The sequence below is a fragment of the Chinchilla lanigera genome, unplaced genomic scaffold (assembly GCF_000276665.1).
Source record: "Chinchilla lanigera isolate Chin_1 unplaced genomic scaffold, ChiLan1.0 scaffold00111, whole genome shotgun sequence".
Taxonomy (NCBI): Eukaryota; Metazoa; Chordata; class Mammalia; order Rodentia; family Chinchillidae; genus Chinchilla; species Chinchilla lanigera.
In genome coordinates this window covers 3,162,553-3,176,064 of record NW_004955512.1, presented here as the reverse complement: position 1 = coordinate 3,176,064, position 13,512 = coordinate 3,162,553, and the positions used below count along the sequence as shown (strand labels likewise).

General features: G+C 37.0%; 1 protein-coding gene across 2 annotated transcripts in view; it reads left to right on the top strand.

Annotated features, from left to right (window-relative positions):
- Pcsk5 (proprotein convertase subtilisin/kexin type 5) overlaps nucleotides 1-13,512 on the top strand; it is a gene marked incomplete at its 5' end in the record, with an annotated part of 418,607 nt that overhangs the window by 157,376 nt on the left and 247,719 nt on the right. For both annotated transcript variants that reach the window (XM_005408309.2, XM_005408310.2), the window contains 2 exon segments: nucleotides 4,783-4,871; nucleotides 10,045-10,217. In XM_005408309.2, the coding sequence (XP_005408366.1) occupies nucleotides 4,783-4,871; nucleotides 10,045-10,217 (262 nt within the window).

Sequence of the window (13,512 nt, the reverse complement as noted above, 5' to 3'; positions counted from 1 at the left end):
AAAAAAAAAAAAAAGAGAACTTCTAATAAAATGGAACTCATAAAGAACCATTTTCATCAGTAGAGGAAAAAACTCTACATGCAATGAGACAGGAGAAATAGTCAACATTCCCAGCCAGCATACAAGATAGGACAAGAGGATAAAAAAAGAAAATAAATATCCTTTAAGAACTACCAACAGCACTTACGAGATTTACATCTGTAGTTCATATGACTTACATAATTTAAGTTTTAATTTAGTTGAGCAGGTCCTTGTTGATTTACCACCAAATATGTGGCAGAAACAGATTTAAACCTTTGGAAATAAAAGCCTTCCATGCTAGCCTGAAAGAACTCAAAAAGATAAAAGCCCAAGCAACATCACCTCCTAAATGAAAAATTCATAAACTACAGAGGAAAATGACACTATGAAAATAAGCTAGCAGCAAGTATAATAATAGAATTAGATTTATACATTTTAGAATTATTGGGTATAATTTAGATGTATAAAGAAATGAATATGAAAAAGCATTTACGAAAAAGAAACTAATCAAATTAACCAGATTTTTAAAAAACAAAAAGAACTTCAAAAAGAAAACATAATAATTGAAGTGAATGACAATAAATCAATTAAGTATCAGACTGGTAATGGTGCAGAAAGGATAAGTAAAATATAGAATTAATCAAGTTACTGAGAATGTGGCCAGAGAGAGACGTTTTAAATAAAAAAAAAATTTTGTACATGTTTGTAGTACATAATGATTACATATATTGTGGGGGAGTTCATACATATATATGACATTTCTTAATTCTTTTTTAACCCCCTCTCTCCTTCTTCTTCCTTTTATCTCATGGACCTCTTCCCAAGTGGTAGTGCGTGATGATTACATTCCTTGAAGGGCCTTGGTGTACGTGCACACAGAGAGAGATTGAGACAATTTCGAGAGATTAACCTTTAAGGGAGTCAGTCAGTGTAAATGAATGTTTCCTTGTGACTCTGAAAGGACAGACAAGAAGGAATGATGGAAGCAGTTTCAGAGATTGTCATGAGAATCATCTGAGAAATTAGACTAAGCTGAAGGTTCAGAAATCCCAAGACAGAATTTTTCAAATCCATGCATAAAACATCTTAATGAACCTACAGAATAGAAAACTCAAAGAGAAGATCTAATAAGTGTCCAGAAAGACAGATTTTCCAAATTGCTGACCTTTTACTGGGAGCAATGGGAGCTAGAAGACAGAAAATGATATCTTTTCAGTGATATTAGACTGTAGTTCCTTATTCACTGAAATTATTTTCAAGAACAGTAAAATAAAGTCAGTTTCTGAAGATACCAAAAAAGGCTTTTGACTAAGAAAAAACTCTGCTAGGTATGTGTACAGAATGATCAGTGCTCCCAAAATGAAGTGTGAAGCAAAGAATATATTTGTAAATTGAAATAAACATTCAATGTAGTAACAATAATGGTAACTTATAGGATTAAATATTCCAAGGTATATAGTATAACCATGGAGAGATAATACATGAGTATGAGAGAGAGATAATCAGAGTTAAGACATTCTGAGTCTGTTTTGTTTATGAAAAGAAAATAAAAGCATCAATGACCTCAGCTTTTGTGTTATTAGTTTCCATGACCAAATATTTAGGGTTAACACTGCATAATAAGAATACAGCCAAACTGGTAGGGGAAAAAGATCACAGAGTTAACATGTTTGTATCAGTAAATATAGTTACTACAGATAGACTTAACCTCTAGTAAGCAGATAACCTAGCTTCAAAAAACAAAAAAAACCAACATATTGTCTTTATAAGAGACATAACTAATATGAACATAGAATGTTTGAAAATAGAGGGAGATACAGTAATATGTACAAGTTAAATATTACCTAGACACCTTCTTGTAGTACAGAACTACAAAGTGTTGCTACATATTTCTAAATAGTTTGTTTCACTTGGAAGATTAATAAATCAATATTTATTTGTTTATTTATTTAGAGACAGGTCTTGCTATGTAGTTCAAGCTTGCTTTGAACTCACTATGTAGCTCAAGCTGACCTTGAGCTCAGGCCAATCCTCCTGCCTCAGCCACCCGAGTGCTGAGATTACAGGCAGGTACCACCATGCCTGGCTTAATAAATCAATTCTAAACAGAACAAAGTTAGTAGAACTGAAAAGAACATTAATGAATCAGTAGCTTGCTAAATGTTTGATATAGTGTACATATAAGAAAGAATTAGAAGAAAATAAACAATTGGAAAACATACAGTATATCATTTTCAAGCACATAGAACATTTATATAATCCACTAATCATTATCATTGTCATTGTGTTAGTTTCAGCTATTCAAAGAATTGGCTCATATATATTACATTCTTTTATCATAGCAATCAAATTGTCAATTGATATAAAAATACTACCCGTATATATTTGAAAATATCAAAACCTAAGTAGCCTGTGGGCCAAAGAATGAAGTATACCTAAATTTAAAAATAGAAGCCCTAGTGGTCTAGTTATTAATAACATTAATAATAACATTAATTAATAACAGATACAATGAAGAGTAAGAACAGTGGCCTCACTAAGGAAATTCGAACTTGAAAGAAAAATAACTTACATCATGAAGTAATGTGCAGTCAGAGCCTGGTGAAGAATCATAGTTAGTAATTGTTAGGCGCGGGGGAAATTATCACTTGAGGTTGGGGCTTGTAAAAGAAATGATTGTTCTTTTAACAATTGATCATTTTTTCTGATGGGTAAAGTGATAATACTGGAAGGGCAAGGTAATTACAAGCATATCAAAATTAAATACTTGTAGGAAAGTCCAAAATTGACCAAAATTACATTGATATGTTCCAGACTTGGACACATGTTTGCAACAAATTTGGCAGGAAACAGGACATTTGGGCAAAGAGGATGAGAAAGTTATTCACAAAGCAAGAAATAGAAATAATAAATACTTTAAAAGACATTCAGTATCAAATATGTGGGTGGAAGGAGCTGACGATGACTTAACATGTCAAATGGGCAAGGATAAAAATACGTGAAAACCTAAGACACAGATTTGTGAGCAGGGTTCATCCATATATTTTCTGCATTCCTCAGCGTCTCTCAGCTTTGCTTGTATTTTCTTTCTCCTCTCTCAGGCTGTGCACAAAAATCTACAGTTTTGTAATAGTTTTAATCTTATCATTTTTATGTGGATTGGTTGCCACAGATCTTGTACTCTTTGGTCCCATAATTCTACTTCTAGGAATTTATCTCCAGGTGTTAAATTAAATTTTATATATATATATACACACACATATATATAATTTTCAAGATTGTTCTTAATAACCTTGTTAATATCCTTGAAAAATTGTGTAAAATTTGCAAGAATGGATATTGTATAAAAGAGATGACATTATTGTATAAAAGAGAGTGTATGTGTGTGTCTGTGTACATACCGATAGATGTTCACATCCATCATACACGTATGTATACCATTTATGGAATATATTAGTGACCACTGAAATGATATATATTAATGTTGATGTAAAAAATATGCATGACATTACTAAGTGAACAAAGCAGTATACGATGTCTCCTTTTTGTAAACTTGCATGTGCACCTGTCATTGTAGGCAGCAACTTGTTCAGAGTTGCATAGATGGTGGTCATGTCCCACGACAGCGTAGTGCAAGGCAGCTGTGTTGTAAAATGAAAAGCCCGGGAATGAGGCCCTCACAGTTAGTCACCAGTGTATTAACTTAACTGCTTTTCTGACAGATCTCTGTATCTAAGTGAGCTCATCTCTGAAAGTGAGGGGAGGGGTGGACATGAACTCCCTTAGCAATGGTAAATATACCACACTGGTTATTTCCTCTCTCTTCTGCAGCCATAGCAGATCTTAGCCATCGGTCTTACTGTTCCTTCTCTGGACTTGGTCATACTGGAACATTCTTAACATGCTGTTTAAGGCCAGTACTTTTAAATAGATTGTTCTTTGTATTTGACACATTTTGGACATCCTCAGACAGGACGATCTTAGAAGTCCTTTCAGCTACAAGATTTTTCTGATCAAGGAACAAGGTCTTATTGGAAGAAATAAATGAGAGTGCTTTTGGGGAAAAATCATTTCTTGTAGTCACATTTAAAAAACCAATGAAGAGGTGAAAACAAACACATGGAATAAAACTTATAATATATTTTACTAGAGTTGTTCAGTGTATAATTAATATAAAAATTATTAGTGTATATTTATTTTGTATAAAACTTTTTCCACTTAGTGTGTATAGCACATCCTATTCTTTATAGAAATTTTTCATTAGAGAAGCTTGACTGTATTTAAAATTATAGTTTAATGAGCATATTCTTATACCCACATTGTTAACTTTTCTCATACTGGAATATTAGTTTTTAAATTAAGTTAAAGTTAAATAAAATTGAAGATTGAGATGAAGTTGCACTAGCTGCCTTCCAAGGGTGCAATAGCTATATATATTGACTGGCGGCTACTATATTGGTCAGCAGGTATTTGGCAGATACAGAAAATGGCACTAGGTTTTAGCTTTCAAGATTTTCTAGTTGAGAGAACAAGATATCAAATACAAACATGTAAACATTAAAATAATATAATCCAAAACAGCATAATTATGTGCTGGGAATTTGCCACAGACAACCTAAGCGCTACTTGGGTAGGAAGCTCGAGACACACCGCAGCTGGGTGCTTTCTACACCACTTTGAAGTCTGAGCGGTGGCGGTGATGTGTTGAGTTCGTGCAAACGGAGTGTCTTACTTCAGAAAATGTGTGTGCTCTGCCTGCAGGCATGGGACCCGCTGTGCTGGAGAAGTGGCAGCCGCTGCAAACAACTCTCACTGCACAGTTGGAATCGCTTTCAACGCCAAGATCGGAGGTATGAAAAACAAACTTACGTGCATAGAGATATGAGCCAGGCAGTCTTTTGCTAACTTGTTTCCAGAATCCTTTTTAGACTAGATGGGCTATCTGTGCACAATAATATTTGATTACTGCTAACAGCAAAACCACTATACTCAGTGGCGTTAACATGCGCCACTGAGTATAGGTAAGGACCGCAGATGGAGTACCCCTAATGTGTTACAAATGTGCCTCTTCTAATGGGCTTGAAGAAAAAAATGTAATGTATGTAGTAAAGATAGGTATCTTTGATGTCTGTACCAAAATTCTACAATTGGTACCTGGGTAGGAAGGAACTAGCAATAGACACATAGGCCATAATATCTCTGAGGAAACAAACGTTTTGAAGTTCTCTCAAAGCAGAGCATTTATTATGTGTGTGGTGCTTAGGCTTTTAGATAAAGATCTTTGTAAATGTAATTAAAATGGAAAATGGTAAAATCTCCTTTGGTAGTCGCATAAGGTAGTTTCCACGAATGGGTCCAGGGTATATCTATACATACACACAAATGCACAAAGTGAAATACACATTTATTCTAAGGATCCAGCCAGAGCAGTACAAATCCAAGCATTGATAAAAGTAAGCTTTACCATTTGGAATCAGCTTTGTAAGCAACAGCCAAGTGCCTCCATCACATACAAATGGGAGGAAAGTATTCTGTGTACACCCTCTGCCTGGTTTACAAGTGTTCTGTAAGGTTCCGGTAAAGGATATTGTAAGCTGAATGAAGCTTCTGAAACTAGGCTGGTCTTCTTTCTAAAGCACCATGCAGCTAATAATAAAAGAAAAATTATGAAACTATACTTTCATAAAAGTTATTTAAAACATGAATTGTTTCTTTCTGAAATTTGCCATTTAATATTTTCAGTTAGTTGACCTCGGATAACTGAATTTGAGGAAGTGAGACCACAGATAAGAAGGCTATGCAGGGGCTGGGGATTTAGCTCAGCGGCAAAAGCGCCTGCCTGGCAAGCGCAACGTCGTGAGTTCGGTTCCTGGTACCGGAGAAAAACCAAAACCAAAACCAAAAAAAAAAAAAAAAAAAAAGAAGGCTATGCATATAATAGCAGTGCTAAGAAAAGGTTTTCTAAAATTACCCTGAATGTCAGTCCACAGTGAATGTGACCTCTTTCCTTTACTTCACCCTGAATTTTGCCCTTTGACAATTTGTTAACCAGTAATTAGCTGTACTCTGTAGTATCTGCCTTGTCTCGGGTAGACGATGTGGAGATGCTAAAAAAAGGACACCATGGTTTTTCCCTGAGAGGGACGAGGGTGCCGGAGGCCCCTGTTCCTCCCAGGGAGCCACATCTGGTTGCCCAGCCAGCCGCCTCGCAGGCCAGGACTCAGCTGTCATGCGCAGACTCACGCCCCAACCCAGCACTCCCACTACTGACAATGAAGGGACGGGATGAACTTGGGAACTCACAATAAAATGCTGACCTAGCTTCACAGCACCTTCATTAAGAGAAGAAACTGTTGATGATAATTTAAGATGTTCTAAGCAAGGTCATACTGAATTATAGATTTAACCCCTTAGGCCTGAGGCATGAAGGCTTGGAGTTAAATGAAGAAAAAGAAGCCTGCTTTTACCTTTAAAATTTTACAAAATGGTGAAATTCTTACTTGTGGCTCTCCAATCAGAAAATCATGAGCCTCAGCTGGGCGGGTGGTGCATGCTTGTAATCCCAGCACTCGGGACGGTGAGGCAGGAGGATCGTTGTGAGATCGAAGCCACAGTAAGCTCAGCCCAGCCTGAACTGCATAGCAAGACTCTGTCTCAAAAGGACAAAAAAAGAAAGAAAATCATAAGCCTCTAAGTATGATTTAGTAGGCTTTTTTTCATGTACTTTTCATAAAATGCATACTACAGCAACTAAATCAAAATGTGTTGCTACACACACGTTGGCATTTGGACATCCCAGTAAGATTATATGGGGTAGACCTTGCTATATCACTAAAATCGTTTCACTTTATGCTTTTCAGTGGAAGGTAAGATAAAGCAGTTCATTTATCCACTTAAAAACTTGCAGATCTATTTTGAATATTCATATTAAATTGAAATAAAGCAGTAGCTACTCAGCACCTGGCACAAGCAGGGTATCGTTCTGTGTTTTCCCTCTCACAAAATAAACTTGCTCAGTATGGTTTGTGTTCCATAATTTTTAAAGGGATTTGTTCAAAACTTTCATTCTCTGCATCACCTGTTGACATACATCTTCCTTTAAAAATCAGAAAACAAAATTTTATAGTAACCCAGCAGTATGTACAACTGAGACAGATATATTTAGTCTAGAGGAAAAGATAGGAGACATAACAGCCACATGCAGCATCTTTAGGGATACTGTACTTTGAGAAAATTTAGTGTTGGCTACATGTCGAAGGGCTTATTTACTTTTCTTTTATAAAACATTAAAACCTGATATCTGTCATGGAAAAAGAGTTCAACCTAATGTTTGTGTTTTTAGAGAATGAAAATGAGGCAAAATGTTACAATTATGGAATGTTTCATACAGGTGCAATCATTGTTCATCCTGTTTTTCTTTGTTTGCAAGTAATAGAAAGTAGTAAGATAGATTTACAGTTGTATATAGTAATTAAGCCTGTGGAGGACCACCTAGGGGACCCCTTAAAGAGGAGCAATTGCCTCCGTTTTGGCTGAGCCTGACCCTGTTTCCATGTGTTGATATGTCCTGAGCTGGCTAGGACTTTTCCTTATCCCTTCAACTGGCTCTAAGCACTGCATATCGGAGTAGCCGAGGTGCTGATGGTAATCTTTGGAGCTGGCAGGCATGTCTCCCCGGACCCCCGTGGCTCCCTCCAGTGAGCCGGGATGAGGCAGGATGTGAGCCAGTGCTCCGTGCTGCCTGCTGGGACTGAGCCTCGAGAATAGAGGCTATGACTTCCTGGGGCTTCAAGGATTACACATCAGAGCTGAAGCACCGACCCCAAAGCATTAGATGCTATCTCAGTTGTGTTATACAGAGTACTCTTCCTGCATATCCTTCTTTCTGCATTTGCAGAGGTGATTTCAGGTCTCCTACCTGGCCCAGCTCATGGCACTCACGTATTTCCCTCCACTCTCACAGTCACTCATCCTCAAGCCACTGCCTTCTTCAAAATGAATAAAACCTGGGTTCAGTCCTGGGTATAGTCCTTTGTTCTGAATAGTCGTCATCATAGCTGGACTTAGGGCCCTTTGGATCCCCATAACTACAGATATGCCTTAGTGTCCTTATTCTCACCATGGGTTGTTCTGGGAGTGGTAGATTGGAATTAACTCACTGGAATTCCAGTAACTGTTCATGGGATTGCAAACATAAACTTCCTGGGCCGTGACGAGGACTGGAAAGGGCTCTCTATATAAGACTGCCTGACCTGAGGTTGTGCTATTTAATTCCTATTTATTGAAAAACAATGAAAAGCTGAAATCTTATTGAAATAACAAGATTTTAGTAAGGAGTAAGTTTGCCCTGTAAAGATACAGTATTTCAGTTATAATATTTAGTTTAAGCTGAGGAGAGTTATGTTCATCTGACAATTAGATATTTTATTGTTGTGAGTCTCCAGAATAAAAGGAAAGTCTCACCTTTGTTTTTGAATTTTGGTGCTGGGGATCTAACCCAGGGCTTGTTCATTCAAGGAAAGAGCTCTACCACTGAGCCACATTCCCAGCCCAAGCCTGGCATTTGGTGCCTATCTACCCTTTTGTTCTCTTTCCCCTCTCTTCATTTATCCCCCTTGTTCTTTCTTTCTTGTGTTACTGGGAGATTGAACACAGAGTATTTGTGCTGATCCTACATCCACAGGCCCTTTGTAAAAGATTTTAGGCGAGTTCTTGCTAAATTGTCTCAGTTGGGCTCAAAATTGTGATCTTCCTGCCTCAGCCTTGCAGAATGCTAGGATTGCATCATGTACCACCACACCTGGCTCAGCATGTAATTCATTTCTGAGTGTCTTAGTGTCCACTTTAGGGATAACAATAAATTTCTATCCATCTTGTAGGAATCTATTTAAATGAAGATTAATGACTAAACATTGCTGAAAACACTTTGAGAATTATTTGAAGTATTAAACGCATTCCCATTTATTATTTGACTTGTAAATAACTTCACAAAAAATAAATAAATTAAGTTTACATTGATCTTCAGATTAGGGGCTAATATTAAATGCAGAGGAAATGAGACCAACCCAACTTGGCACCTTTCCCAAATTTATAAGACTGCTGAGGCTAGACTATTTTATACCAACCCTGAGCACAAGTTATTCACTGGAAAGAAATTTAGGGAAGGTGGATTGCTTGAGGATCTTTCTACCCAGCAGTAGATGCTTAAGAGACGGATGAAGAGAGGGGTAGGTTATGGCAATCACTGTAGGGATTAGAAGCTCGGAAAAAAACTGGATAAAAAAAATTTTAAAGAAGCTTTTCACTTTTACATGTACTGTAACTTCCTTGCTCTCCAAAATACCTTCTGAAAAGTGTACATTATCCTTTCACCGGGAAAATATGCTCAGTTGAGTGTTGATTAACAAAACTGGGATGAGGGAAAGACAAAAAGAAAGAAGGAAGGCAAAATAGATAGATAGACAGACAGACAGTTGGGATAACTTTACTGCTCATGTCTGGTGGTTTATTGAAAGGAACAGTTAATGCTTAAACTTTTTTATATTTTGACCAATTTTGCATGCTTATATCTGGTAATCTGAGCAACTGAGTTGAAGACAACATGCAATAGAACAACCATTGGTGAATTCCTACCATCTTGTTTCGTAAAACCCTGTATCATCTCTAATGTTTTTTAAATAATTATTTTTTTATTCGCCTTAATGCTTTAAATAGTCTTCCATTCTTACATCTGATAATCTGAGCAACTTCACTGAAGATAACAATACATAATATAACAACCACTGTTAATTCCTATCGTTTTGTTTTGAAACCCTGTGTCATTTTTAATGTTCTTACTTTATTTTGTTTATGTCTGTGATGATGTTGGTATTTTGCTATTGTTCTTTTTTTTTACTACTCTCTTTAAAATAATAATAAAAAAAAAACAATGCATGTGTTTACCCCGCAGGCTTGCAGTGGGGTTTCTTGGATGTCATGCAGTGGAGCGCCTGCCCTGAGCTCGCCCTCCTTTCTGTCTTGCAGGTGTGAGAATGCTGGATGGCGACGTTACAGACATGGTGGAGGCAAAGTCAGTCAGCTTCAACCCTCAGCATGTGCACATATATAGTGCCAGCTGGGGCCCGGACGATGACGGCAAGACTGTAGACGGGCCAGCTCCCCTCACCCGGCAAGCATTTGAAAATGGTGTTAGAATGGTAGGTTTTAGAAGCACCGAGGCTTATCTAAGGTGATGATAAGGGACATGCAGGCGTCCCGTCCTCCAGGGACGAGGAATGCATGGAGCTCATGGGCTAAGCCAGCAGCTGCACTAATGGAAAGTTAGCATGAAGATTTGGCATTGTGAGCTGTCTCTGTTCTGTTGATGAACTAGGAGCTGGAGAGGTTCCTCTGATGAGAACAGAGGTGTTTTCTGATGCTTAGATTCACTGACAGGAGCTGTGTTAATTCATGTGTTAATCTTGCATTTGGAACAGCAAATTCTGGGGCTGTGAGATTGAGCGGAGCTATGAACACTCTCCAGTTGGTGCTGATAGATCATCTTACACTGCACGTCCCCCATCACCCCTTCCCTAGTCTCCCCTCTATTCTAGTACAATATTATTTTTTTTGCTGGCTTCCAGTCTCCCTAAGCAGGTAGGTATCTTAATATATCATCATTTTCCTCATTTTTACTAAGATTCACTGATTGTTCTCCTCCAAAAACCTGACCGCATAATTTAATGTAAAAAAAAATGCCTGTTTGAAATTACAGATCTTAAAAACTCCTGTCTGATTTAAAGTAAATAAAAATAAGACCGCTGATACTTTTAATGAGAAAAGGAGGAGAACTTCGCTAGAAGCAACACTTTTCTTTTTCTTACTCATGAGTGAATCTTGGGGTGACTTGGAGCGTACATTTAAACTTGTTCACTGAAGTCCTCTGTGATCTGGCCCAAACTCCTTTTCCTTCCTCATCTCTTTTCATCCCTTTCCATGTAAGCATGCCCCTTCCTTACTATCTGTCAGCACATCCTGCTTTCCCTGTGATTCCCTGCTCCCCACACACACAAGTACACCTACTGTTGGCCAAATCTCATTTCATCTTCATGCTGTAGCTAAAAGGTCAACTTTTCTCAGGAATGTCTCACTGTCTAGATTAGAATTAACTACAAACATCTTCATGCTCCCCATTCTTTATATTCTTACTGTACGCAGTCCTCATCACATTGTACTTTATAGCAGAGTTAGTTCTAGGTGTTACTTGCTCCCTAAATTTTAAATTCCTAGAGAGCAGAACTTGTGCCCTTCGCATCTCTTTGGGCTTGGCAAAGCCTATTGAAATTTTAGCAAGTAGTCAAAAAAATGGCTGCCGAATCTAATTTCTTTTACCATGAATGATGCTAACCAGAGTCATTATGTATTCAGCTAAGATTGGGAACTGTATAATGCTGTAAGTTGATTAATACAATGTTGCAGCTGAAACAACAATGATAATGAATCTCCCACATGTTTATAGGATTGAGTTAGGGTTTTATAGAAGTCTGAACTAAGCTGTCTCTTGGTTATTCTGAAATAGACTGGAAGGAAAACTAATAGGCCTTCTTCATTTAATGATCGCGTACAGACCTACAACTAGGTCTTTAAATAAATTGGTCACTAAGTGAGGAATTGTCTATAGTACATATATTACAATATTCAAAACAAAGAAATGGTCAAAGAAAACTCCAGTTTGATGACTTTACTTTATTTGCATAATTCTTACATGCAGTACTATATTGTATAGCAGAACATAAAACTACAGTACTATGCTATATAGTAAAATCAGCAAAAATTACATTTCTATATAAATAACATGTACTGTACAAAAAACCACACTGATGCTCCATAAACAAGATGAATATAACTGTACCAAAAATAGATGGGTTGTAAATCTAAACAGTACTTTAACAGGTGAGTCATTAAAGGAGGAATATCTGTATATACTTATTTTGTAGTCACTTCTTAGCTAAGTAATAGTTTAGATTTGATGAGGACATTCACTTCCAGCTCTGTCAATTTTCATCTACTTTAGAGCCCTTGAAATTGTAGGATAATGTTTTAACTTGCCTAGAATTTTCCTTTCAAAGTGCCTTAAAGCCAATAATCTGAGGATTTTATTATCAAAGCTATGGACTATAAATTACTAGTGTGGGTCCCTGTGCCAATAATAGACTGGTCATCCAAGTTAGTTAAGTGAACCAAGCCTAGTTCCTATTACATCTTCAAGTTGTGTATGTACAACAGTTACAATAAAGAGCAATGTAAAATTTCTCAGTACTATGGAAATTCGTATGTTAATAACGCACATAGCCTTGTAAGTATACATGTCCATGTGAAGGATGCCCCATATCCCGGAACTAGTTTTACTCACAGGCTCACAGGACTGCCAAGGAATCAGACAACAAGAACCAGACATTCCTGAATTTATTTTTGCTGAAGAATTTATCAGTGGAAATCTTAACTGGAATCCTAATGTGTAAAGTAAATTTAGTTGAAAGAAGAGTTATAAAAAACAGTTAAAGTTAGGAACAAGATTATTTGAGAAAATCATGAAAAGACATAGGAAGACTATATTTAGAAATAAATGATATGGAAAAATTACTCTGTACTCACTAATAATTATAAAATTAAGCTATGCTTATTGTGATGGGACACACACAAAAACATATGCAGATTGTCATCTTCCTATAATAGATTTCTCCTCCCATCTAGTTAGGCATTGCTAAGAGTGAAGACTCTATCTTTCTACACTCTTACAAATATTAGCATATCAACTGGGAACATATTATACCTCTGCACATTGGTTTTTTAACTAATGATATCCCATGGGCATTATTCCAGGGATTTTGGAGTTGAGAGATACTATAATTTAGAGGCTGAGGGTCTAGCTCAGTGGTAGAATGCATACTGAGTATGCATGAGGCCCGAGTTCAATCCCTAGCACAGAGGCAGGTGGGGGAGGAGGGGATCATTTCTTTGACATTTCGTCGTAGATTTTTCAAAGTTTTAATCTAAACAAAAGTATTTGGTTTTAAAGTGAACCATTAATTTTTACACTTGGTTTAATAACTACAGAAATAACTCTCAAAAAGGGTAATTTATTTTCTAGCTCTTATCACTGCTCGTCTAAACATGGGAGAGCAGTGGGGATCCATCTGAGTGAAACAAGATCAACCGGTCAGCGTTTTTGGTGCTTAGTTCAGAGGCTTTCCAGTTAGGCTGCGGTCAAGGGCAGCACCCGTCACTTACTTCTCTCTGACCTTCTATGGCTCAAATTCCTTCTCTGCTTCCATTTTCTCATCTAAAGTGGGGCAATAATAAATAGTGCTCATAGAGACGTTATGAGTGTTCCATGAGATACAATGCATATAAGGAATGAATGTCACCCCTGAAATGTAGTAAATGCTCCTTAAAAGCATTAATTTCAGAGAAATAATCACAGCCTTTCAGAAAGCCGTTTATATGTGTTTT